Raw genomic sequence first — 12,288 nt, forward strand, 5'->3', positions numbered from 1 at the left:
TCTTTAACAATGAATACAAAAACAAATCCACGGTGAACGAAATATCAAGAATTTAAATAATGACAGTAACTGGATACTTTGGGGGTATATGTAGATATGTGAAAACAGACTAACTTCCCATACAGTGGGTTCCTTTTCCACCTTATTTAGAGAATTTCAGTTTATTCACTCAGTGTGGCTAACAACTAACTCACCTTGGAAGCCGAGAAAAAATGCCGGCTGATATTGATGTCAATGCATCATCCAAACGACCTGGTGGTTTCCCTTTGAGAATCCAGCTGACGACCAGTTCAAGAAGCATTAAGGAAATGAAAAATGGGGTTGCCTGGAAAAGGAAATGGCACAAAAAAGATGCTATTGTGCTTGGTATGAAATTCTTCCACATTTCCTGATTAGTCATTCCAGAAGTGGGAGGCCCAGAGTGACATCTCATAGCAGGAGAAGGTATATACTTATCCTAGAGGATCATTTCCTCCCAGCAGGCAAAGAAATCTGATTATTTCAGACATATACTAAACAGGTGCTCAAAATCTATCATCCAATTTGGAAATGAAATATAACCATAGATGTAACCATGATAATTCTGCCAAGAAAACAATAAGCTGGGGGGGGGGGTGAGTTTTGAGTTAGATCTAAAAAAAATACATTTTAAAATAAGTACAATAATCAGATGTTTATTATCTCCATGATTAAGACAGATCCTCTTTGAAAGGCTTCACTTAGGATACACATATTTCTAGTTACTCATATTAGAATTGCAGGAATGACAAAATTGAAACTGTAGGAACAAAGCATTTTCTTCCAAGTATTTCAAAGAATATGATCATTTAAAATGTGTATTTAAAACATCATTCAAATTTTATTCACTCAGACTTAGTTTTGTGCTATAATAAGTGTTTTTAGGCTCCACTACAGATAATAAATACTGAGCAAAGTTTGGTGTTAAAATAGAAAAATAATGATTTATGAAGATGTGAGTACCACATTTTTCTTCTTAAAAAACTAGGGAAGGAATAATATCAAATCCTGAAAAAGTTAGGTTTACTCACTTGGAAGCTGGTCATGAGTTCTGAAGTTTTCTAAACTGAAGTCCCAAGAACATATTCTCTGATGTCATTTTTTTTCCCCTTATTTCTGGTCTGAACTAGTAAGTGTTATAGGAACAACTTTGACAGGGTGGGGAACTTAGGTATTCAAGTTCTAATTCTGGATATTTCCACTTCTAATCATAGCCAGGAACCAGAAGTAAAAAGTACCTCTGAACACTTCAGAATTTCAAAGAAAACTTGGTTCAAGTTCAAACTTAGGAAGTCAGAGTTGGACTCAGTCAGCTCTGTATCCATTCTGCAGAACTACTCTACCAAATTAAAGAGGAAATAGTTTCCTGGGAGGTGGTTTGCCCTTTAAAACCAAAATTGTTACAAAGTTTACTGATGTCATATAACCATTTGACACTGAGCTTCTGACAACTAAATTTGTAACACCACTGTGGTCTAGGAAAACTTTGTAAAGCTTTATCATATTCTGTAGTGACATATCCAAGGAGAGGAGTTTAGTAGGAGAAACTGGTTATTGATATTGTACAGAAATTCAATTCAAGTAGAAATTCTAATGTTGCTCCGTGCCTTTATAAAGCTGAATTATTTTTTATTAGAATTTAATAATTTGAAGAACGAAAGTGAACAAAACCCCAGGATGTGTTTAACGTACTTCTTATTAAGACAAAAGCAACAGTGGCCTTTTCCCAGATAGTCTCACCTGCTTTACATAATCAGGCACCTCTTCCAGGGTTTGGAATGACGTTTCATTGGGCTTCATCATATAAAAGATCATGCGAATTCCCTGGGAAACTGAAACATCCTGTTGGGCTTCTGGGTTCATGTCTGCCCTTGTCTGATTCCCAGCTGGAGAATATTTGTGATTCAGTGGTTGAATCCAGAGGCTGAACAAAGAGCTGAGCTGCACAGAACAAGCCCTTGGTCAGAGAACAGCTAGAAACAAAGCTCCACGGAGAACACAGCCAACAGAGGATTCTGTGTAGAGAGACAGGAAAACACAGGCACCAAGAAAGAGTTCAGAGTTCAGTGGGTGTAGGACACGTGAGGGAGGGAAAGGGGAGGAATCAAAGATAAACACTGGAGTTTGATTGTAGGTGGAGTAACTTAACATCAAAAAAAAAAGAAAAGAAGAAAGAAAGGAAGAAAGAAAGAAAGAAAGAAAGAAAGAAAGAAGGAAAGAAAGAAAGAAAAGAAAGAAAGAAAGAAAGAAAGAAAGAAAGAAAGAAAGGAAAGAAAGAAAGAAAGAAAGAAAGAAAGAGAAAGAAAGAAAGAAAGAAAGAAAGAAAGAAAAAGAAAAAGAAAAACAAACAAAACAAAAACATGATACAGCCTTAGAAAGGGGAAGAAAAAAGTGCTAACAGGTGAAAGTTCACTCTGAAAAAGTGGACAGCAATTCAAGACTCAGATCACAAAAGGAAAATTCTTTTTTTTTTTTCTTTGAAATTCACATTGTGTTCTGTGTGTCGTCTCCTCACAGAGTCCTATTTCCTGCAAGGACAGGGTGCTCTAATCTCAGTAAGACTAAGCTTCAAAGGCAGTAAACACTGACTGTATCACACTGGTTATTGCCTATAGATTTCTGGATTTGTATGGTGTTAACTTCTGAATGTTTGCCAACCAATTTAGAGGCATTTGGCTTGTTACATGATCTACCATGTTTAGTGGAACCTTGACTGATCACATGCGTATTCTTCTGAGCACTTATGGGGACTCTCTGATTGAAGAAGCTGCCAAGATGTTGCTGCAAGACTGGATCTGTGTTTTGCAGGAGGAGCCTAAGTTGATTATGCCTTTCAGGGAGATTAGAGGGCACTTCATTGATTGCATCACCAGTGAATGAGGGGGTTTCCTGAACAGCCTCAGCCCTTCACCTAGAATGGCTATGATCACCCTTTAGCTACCAACTCATCTTTTAAACATGTTTATGTAAATTTCATTAAATTATCAATACATGATTATTTTAGGAAAAAATAGAAACTGTAGATAAACAATAAATAAACTGCTACCCAGAGACACTATTAACATTTTGGTGTATGAATAGTCAATTCTGCTGTTACATGACATACAAACTGCTAAAAATCAGGATAGTTTGCAAAGTTGTGCAATAAAAACTATGAGGCTTATGAGAAAAATGGGATTTGGGTACAATACTCAAAAACTTTGTAATGATCCATAAGGAAAAAAAAAGAAGATCGAGACCTAACAAAAATTGTACTACACTTTTACACATGCATGTTACATGGTTAGGAATAAGTATGGTGCTTCATCTTGAAAAAAACCTGACACTTATTTGTGGAAGTCAGCATTGGAAAAGTGGCACAACCTGAGTTATTGTGGAGTCATCAACTTATCAGACGTTTGCTCCACTGAGCATGTGGTTAGACAGCCTCCCCCCCGCCACACTGGCTGCAGAGGTCTATGTGTGCATATGTGTGTACATTCCAAGAAGTAATACAAAATCATTTTAAGTAGTTAAAGTAGCAGAACATTAATACAAAGAATCAGTTACAGAAATTATAAAAGAAGTGAAAAATCAAATGAGAAGAAAGAAGAAATCTAGGGATTAATATCAATAGGAAGTCACTAGCATCTTTAAGCTATAGGGACAAAAAAAAGGAGGGTGTGTTAATGCAGCTCAGGGACTGGGTCACACATGGAAGGTCTGAACCACAATGGGCCTAAGAAGATCATCGGCCATGGAACAAACCCCCCAAAACAGTAACAAATGTAAGACGATTAGAAAAGAGTATGATGGCTACTCCCTTCTTACAGCCAACCAATCTCCCAGCAATACCTCCCATTGGCCTAAGTGAGTCAAAGCCAGTTAAAAGAAAAGCCTAGGAGAGGAAGTCTCTGGCCTGGAGGGAATACAGAACAGGGAAGAAGGGGAGGAATGCATCCAAGGAAAAAGCCAACCAAGGACCAGCACACCATTATAACTTACTTAACTGTTTCTCCACCGTTGTGCAATTAAGTGTAGTTTTCCAGTTTTAGCTAATAAACTTAATGCAACAATGAACATCATGGTATAAATATCTCGTACACTTGTGTACATTTTGTATTAAATAAATTCCTAGCAGTGGAATTATGTTGTTGAACGGTATGTAAAATTTATGCTTTGATAGTTGCTGCCAAATTCACCTCCAAAATTGTCTTTCACTCTTGTTAACACTGGATACTCTCAATTGTTGATAGTTTTAAGCCTATTGGGAAAAATGACATCTTGCCTTAATTTCCATTTCCCTAGTGACTTTGAAAATCTTTGCAATACATTTATTAGTCATTTGTTTTTCTTAGTGTGTGATTTATTTTTAAATATATGTTGCATGTGATTTTATATTGTCTTTCTGTATTGATTTATACGCTATTTGTATTCTACATATATATATTTATTTTGCTCCTGTATATGGCAAATGTTCTCTCAGTCTTTATTTTTTTTCGACTTTGTTACCTATATGTTGTCATACAGCAATTGTAACTTTGTGCATACTGCTATCTTTTATTTTATTACTTCTGCCTTTGGGTCTTGTTCATGAATGTTTTCTTCACCAGAATTCTACAAAAATAAGCTTCTGTGTTTTCTTCCAGAATTCTACAAAAATAAAAATAACCTTCTGTGTTTTCTTCTAGGACTTTTCAGTTGTTCCTTTAGTCATCTGGAGTTCAGTTTCTATATGGTATGAAGTCATTATTTCATGTTATACCCTCCCTCCCTACCCTGGATGGATCCCAGTTCTTCCCATACCATTACTTAAAGTCACTACTTTCCACACTGTTCTTTGACATATCTGCACCGTTTCCAGGCTCTCCACTCTGTCCCACTGATGTATGTATCTATTCTTGTACTCTATCATGTTGTCATAATTAGTATACTACCATAATAAATTCTAGTAACTTGTAGAACAACTTTTGATTTGTGAGTTGTTTTTCAAAAATTTTAAACTATTTTTCACATTTGTTCTAATGAATCTATTTAAACTAAACTTGAAAAATTCTATTGGCATTTTAAGTGGAACTTCATTAAATTCATGGATTGATTTGGAAGAATTGACATCACAGGCACTCAATAAACCTGTCTGGAACAAATGAACAGAGACACTACCATCATTTAAACCTCACTCTATATTTAAGTGATGCCAATGCTAACTACCAATTCCTTATCCTCTCCATTCTTTTTTTTAAAGATTTTATTTTTAAGTAATCTCTCCCCCAATATGGGGCTCAAGCCCACAACCCTGAGATCAAGAGTCACACACTCCACCAACTGAGCCAGCCAGGTGCCCCTATCCTCTTCATTCTTTGTTTTTTTTTTTTTTTGTACTGGCACAGGTGGCAAAGTTTTCTTTCTTTTCTTCTTTTTTTTCACCAGAAGGTTATAAATATAATTGTATATCTTACCATGATTTTTTTACCCATATATGTGAAGAATACCTTGGCTAAATATAAAATCTCTAGCTCAAAAATTAATTCCCCCCAAAATCAACAGAGACAAAACACTTTGGCTAGAAACCTGTCAGGTGAAACAAGATATATGGAATAGATGGTTTAAAGCCTATACCAGAACCAGAAAGAGGAAGCCTGAGATAGTTCCAGGTGCTTTCCTTCAGGTTTCTATCCAAAACTCCTAGTCAATGGGCCTTGTTGGCAGTCCCTTCTTTCACCTAATTAAAGTGAAAATGCTTAGGAAGAGCCTGATATGAGGGATAAGCATCCCGTGAGAACTCAAGACATGACAACCTGCTGCACTATGCTCTCATTTGCAAATAAATCAGAACAAAAAGACATCAGAAGCTTTTTGTACTGAACAGATACATTTTTTAAAAAGCTGATATGGAACTTCTAGTGATACTGATAACTGTCCAGTCAAGAAAGAGAGATCACAGTAATTTGAACAGGGAAAGTTTAATATAAAGAATTGTCAGTTTTGACATAGTCTGTAGAAATATTTTTCTAGATATGTCTCCTTAGGCAAGAGAAACAAAAGCCAAAGTAAACCACTGGGACTACACCAACATAAAAAGCTTTTTCACAGAAAGGGAAATCATCAACAAAATGACAAGGCAACATACTGAATCAGAGAAGATACTTGGAAATTATATATCTGATAAGGGGTTAATATCGTGTGTGTGTATGTGTGTGTGTATGTATAAATTTGTACAATTCAACACTAAAAAATACAAATAATTCAAATAAAAATGGGCAGAGGACCTGAACAAACATCTTTCCAAAGAAGACATACAGAAGGCCAACGACACATGAAAAGATGCTCAACATCACTAATCATCAAGAAAATGCAAGTCAAAACCACAATGAGATATCACCTCACACCTGTCCGAATGGCTGAAATAAAAAAGGCAAAAATAACAAGTGTTGGTGAGGATGTGGAGAAAAAGTAACTCTTGTACATTGTTGGTGGAATGAAAATTGGCACAGCCACTATGAAAAACAGTGGAGGGTCCTCAAAAAATTAAAAGTAGAATTACCACATGATCCAGTAATTCCACTACTGGAAATTTACTCAGAGAAAATGAAAAGACTAATTTGAAAAGACATATGCACCCCTATGTTTATTGCAGCACTATTAACAATTGCCAAATTATGGAAGCAACCCAAGTGTCCATCCATTGATGAATGGATAAAGAAGTGGTATATACACACAATGGAACACTACTCAGACATAGAAAATAATGAGATCTTGTCATTTGCAACAACATGGATGGGCCTAGAGGGCACAAAGCTAACTGAAGTAAGGCAGGCAAAGACAAATGCCATATGACTTCACTCATATGTGGGGTTTAAGAAAAAGAAATGAACAAACACAGAAGAAAAAGACAGACAAACAGACTCAAATAGGAGAACAAGTGTTGGTTGCCCGAAAGGAGATGGGCAGTGAGATGGGCAAAATAAAGGGGTTTGAGAGTATACTTATTGTGATGAGCACTGAGTGATGTAGAGAATTACTGAATCACTAGATTGTACACCTGAAAGTAACATAACACTGTATGTTAATTCTACTTCACACAAGTAAGTAAATAAAAAAGAATTGTCAGCTATAATAGGGAACTGGAGTAATGAGGGAGTGCCTAATAAAAATTGAGGGAACTCTAAAAAATATAGGAATAGCAGAAGTAAGAAGTAGCCACTACCCTTGGGGCTGGACTGAGGAACTTACTGGAAATTGTGTTGGAAGAGGTCGTTGAGAGGACCATGTTCACTAGTTGACCATCAGACTGGACTCGCCCTTGTCCATGGAATGCACAACCTGCCCACTATGCCCACAGCATTGTGCCTTCAACAATGACTATCCAGGGCTTGCTTCTGACAAAGCTTAGCATCATCTCGGCTAGCACAGAAAAAATATTTAAAAGACTCAGATCCATTTTCACAGTCAGCCAATAAAGTATGAATTTGGAGATGAGAGGCAATAAACTTTTTTTTTTTTTTTATCCTTAGAGAGAAAGGAGAGAGAGCTCGAGTGAGGGGAGGAAGAAAGGGGCAAAGGGAGAGAGAGAATCCCAAGCAAGCTCCACACTCAGTGCAGAGCCTGACATGGGGCTTGATCTCATGACTCTGAGGTCATAACCCGAACTGAAATCAAGAGTCGGACACTTAACTGAGTCACACAAGCATCCCAAGAAGCAATAAACTTCTAACTAACACAAGACAGGACAATTTTTAGTAATTACAGGAAGTCTTCATCACAGTCTCTTCTGCATGTGATACTTAGCCTTAATGTTTATAAAATTATAAATCATGTAAAAACAATTTTTTATGTGATGCTCATTACAAGAGAAGGGGAGGGAGAGAATCTTCACATACTATTCTGCATTTTCTTTTAGCATTTAACATTTCAGAGTAATATTAAGTCTGAGTTCAATGTGACTTTTTTCCCCCTTAGGTTACTCAGTTCTGCCTCTTGCATGCTTGTGGAATATTTTTACGCCTTTGAAATTAAATCATTTTGGTGTGCTATTTCTTCCTATAGGTATATCTTGAAGAAGTAAGCTTCTTGAAGCTCAGATTTCAAACCCTCCTTTACTTCAAGGAAATCTTCTGGGTTTTTTTTCCTGTTATTTTTGTTCCATTTATTTTTTATACTTCTTCACAAATGTGATTTATCTGTTTATCAGATCCCATTTGTCTTCCATATTCACATATTGTCTCTGAGCTTTTTCATCTTTTGTTTTGTAATGCAACTGGTTTATTCAAACCAATACTTTTGGTATCTTTTTTCACTGTTTCTTCCTTCTGGTTCTACTTTAAATTCTACATTGACATTATTTGTTTTCTTAAACTCTTCCCTTAACTGTCTTAGTTCCCCTATTATGTCTATTTCTTATCACATAATTTCATTTTCCTTCTAATTTATTTCCTATTTAACTTCTTCATGTGCATAAACAGTTCTGCCTAAAATTATTCTTAATTTCCTGGGGGATCATAAGGAAGTCCTTCATCTACTTTTGGCAATCTTTTTCTCTGCCCTCATCCTCAATTTGTTTATTCTTGAATGGATACAGGTCTTTCTATGCTTCTCCCACCCCTAAAAGATGTGGATAACTATTTCTTGGTAATATACCTCCAGGTGTATGTGGCACTTCAGAGTTTAGGTTCATCTCATCAGTTCAACCTAAGGAGGTGGAGGAGGGGATGTGAATATGGTCAGTCTCTACCAATCTCTGCATGCTTTTTTAGTAGGTTGGAATTGTTGTATTTCTAACTAGCTTTCCTTGTCTTGATTCTTGCTCTTTGGCCTCCTCTACACCAGTCATACAAAAAGACCATTTAATATAGTCTTTCTGTAATTTCTATCTATTGAGGCTGGGGAGTGTTGATGGCCTATTATGGAGGGTTTCCAGTCAAAAAATTTGCCTTTTGATTTTGGACAATTTGCCAACTGGGAAAAAAGAATTTGTTTATAGAAAAGCTTCTCGGTCCCTGGCTTTTCTCTTCTGTGAGAAATTCTATACTCCCTTCCACCCCAGATGGTTCCATCCTCCTGAGCTGTCATTGGCCCTAAAGGCAAAATCACTCCAATTAGAGTGAGCCAGTTTCAGCCATATCTCTTATCACCAGTTCTGAGTATTTACAGATTACAGGGTTTATCTAATACAGCAGAGGGATCAAACTCTGCTTTTGAAAAACTGGGTTGGAGAAATAGCTAGTCATCTTTCTACTAATTGTTAAGAATAACACATCAAGGTGAACTTCAAGGTGGATTCAAGAAAGGGGACCCTGACCTGCATTCCTGTTGTTTCTCCTTTTATTATAAGGACACCAGTCCTATCAGATCCTACTCTTGTGACCTCATTTAACCTTAGATATCTCCAAACCCAGTAACGTTGGGGTGCAGGGCCTCAACATATGAATTTTGGGGAGTCACAAGTCAGTCTGTAACACTTCTCCATACATCCTTCTCTTTCATCATTTGAGACAATTTCTTCTCTTACATCACCATTTTTAAAAGTTTATTTTTTCTGCAATTATAAAAACAATATATGTTCACTATAGAAATAAGAGAAAAATGCAGAACATACTTAAGAAAAAAAGTCATCATAATCCCACCAATCAGATTAGTGCCTTATTAATATTTTAATGTACATTCATGTTTAAGGTTTTCTCAGGGACATTATTTTACATAAATGAGTCCACACTCTATGTATAATTTTAAGTGCACTTTTTAAAAAATTGGAAGCCTCATGATGAATGACAAAGCCTAAAAACGGCAGATGATTTGCTCTCTGAATCACAACCTGGGAGAGCTCTCTATCAATTTAGATTATTTTTTTTATTTGAATTCAATTACCAACATACAGTACATCATTAATTTCAGATGTAGTGTTCAAGAATTCATACAATGTAGAGTAGTAGGTAAGCAAAATTTAAACTTATAATGTGTTTTGTGTTTCAGTTGTTATTCTTTGAGTCTAATGGTGCCCTAATGTCAACAAAAAAGCACTAGAAGGTTTTGAACAGAAGCGTCACATAATCCGAGGTAGGTATTAAAACCATCAGTCTGGTTTCCCTGTGAAGAATAGACTTTAAAGGGGGAGGGGCCTGTAGAGAAGTGATTGAGGTAGTCCAGGTACTACATGTTGTTGGTGACTTTCACTAGGATGGCTTCAGTGGAAGCAGTGAGAAGTGGAAAGATTCTGGATACTTTTGATGGTAAAGCTGACAAGGTTTACTAACAGACTGGATGAGGAAACATATGTACTTTCAAGTTTGGTTTAAGCAAACGAAAGAAGAGTTTTGTTTACTACAACAGACAAACCGAGGGATTTGGCTTTAAACGTGATATGAGATGCCTGTGGGCATCTAAGTGGAGATGGGTCCAGCAGTTGGATATATAAATCTAGAGCTGAAAGCTCAAAATAGGAGATTCAGCTATGAATAGAAAGAAGAAGTGCTGACAAGAATAGAAGAGCTACAAGCCAAACATAAGAATGATTTCCACATATAGACTCTTCAACCATGTCTGTATGCATAAACAATCCTTATTTTAATTTGAGAACCATTTTTTACATTGATTTTATTTGCATGACAACATTTTTGTAGTTCAAATACAGAAAACATAAAATCTAACTGTCACATTACTATGAATAGTCTCATTACAGAAGTAATTGAAATGATCCATCCTGTTCTTATTTTAAGATACAGTAGAGAAAGCATATATTTTAAGAAACTGCCAAACTGCTTCCCTAATTGTATGTACCATTTAGCATGGTATCCCCACCAGTATGAGACGTCTAGTTGCTCTGCATGCTTTCTAGCCCTTGGTATATGCAGGCTTATTTTTATTTTCATTATCTTTTTCAGACCTAAAAGGCTGCATAATTTGTGGAGAATATATTGTCATAACACAATGTTCATTATTTTCATTCCTATATGTTTTGAGGGCATTTTTTAAAAGAATATAGCTATTTGTTGCCAAAATTTTAATATTGTCTCTAAGAGTGTTTGAATCCTTTGTATTAATACTTTTCATTAGAAACTGGTACCATATGAAACTTAAATCAATCTCTATTTTCTTAGATCAGATTTTTATTACTTTTGGCCAAAGTCCTCTCCACAGCTTAGAAGGCAAAGATCAGGTAGAACATGATCTTTAAAGAAATTTATGGCATACACTTGAGTTCAGAGCATAAAAAACAAATAGTATTTCAGAAGTTATTTCTTTAAAATCCCATCAAGCTAATACATCTCATTGTTATTTTAACAGTAGTCAGTGCCAAAAGAGCAACTCAAAGTGCTGCACACATATCAGTGTCAGAATGGATGTAACTTGTTCTTTATAGGATTGATTTTGAGTCAGTGTTGGAGTTAACCCAAATGCACAGTGCAGAATAAAAGAATGTGGAAGATCTCAAGAGTATTTCTTGAAATAGCTCATGAGGTTCTCTGCAAAGAGAAGAATTTCTTTTGGAAAATAAGTTTGGAAAATACAAAGTAATGCATATACCACTCACTTAGAGATTAATCTCGTGAGTAACAAATATTTTAAAGGTTCTGACAAGTGCAGCAGCAAATAAATTTATTTTAATTTGCTCAACTTGCAGTTTCTCAACTGTAATTTACTGCAGAATTCGTATTACTCTCACACTTGTGAATACCTTGTAGAACATGTATCACATACTGCATGGTTTGGGGATTGCTAGTTAAATTAGGGTCTCTGTATGGCCGTTTCTCTTTTAGGGAAAGAATGGACACTTATCTTTGGTCATGGTAATTATTGCCCATAATCTAAGGGAAAAATCCTATGAAAGCCTTGTATATTATTCAAAATAAGTAAAAAGGCAAGATTAGTGTTCTATACTACATACAAAAGTGTGTTTCTAATAATACCAGCAGATCAGACAAAGTCTTTTACCTAAATATCCATCACAGGAACTGCTGCCTGCTGATGAAAGGACCTGTGAACCTTCTTTTATGAAGCAGAGTTGAAGCAATTCATCGTAGACATAAATCCAGGTCTTATCATTCTCTAGGACATGTGGTTAGGAATTTCTCCCTAGTTTCAGTACCAAGAATAATGTGTTTCTCCTGAACAGCACTAGCGCTATTTAATTTTATGGATGCTATGAATCACCTACCTAATCATGTTTCCCACTTCAGATGGTTTAATATGTAGCTTAGTGCCAAATTTATGCTAGATTTATGCTAGTGTATAGCACTCAAGTGGTAGCATACCAAACTCACCCCTGGATCCACATTGATTCCTGCCTATGTTTTC

General features: G+C 36.0%; 1 protein-coding gene across 1 annotated transcript in view; it reads right to left on the reverse strand.

The window, feature by feature from the left end:
- Positions 1 to 12,288, reverse strand: part of AGMO (alkylglycerol monooxygenase) — a 372,856-nt gene that overhangs the window by 323,295 nt on the left and 37,273 nt on the right. Inside the window, exons 2-3 of the mRNA XM_036068884.2 lie at positions 1,759 to 2,033; positions 195 to 325 (exon numbers count right to left, since the gene is read on the reverse strand). Of these exons, the coding sequence (XP_035924777.1) occupies positions 195 to 325; positions 1,759 to 1,881 (254 nt within the window). The 5' untranslated portion in view covers positions 1,882 to 2,033. The remainder of the gene's footprint in view (positions 1 to 194; positions 326 to 1,758; positions 2,034 to 12,288) is intronic.

This window comes from Halichoerus grypus, chromosome 12 (assembly GCF_964656455.1).
Source record: "Halichoerus grypus chromosome 12, mHalGry1.hap1.1, whole genome shotgun sequence".
Taxonomy (NCBI): Eukaryota; Metazoa; Chordata; class Mammalia; order Carnivora; family Phocidae; genus Halichoerus; species Halichoerus grypus.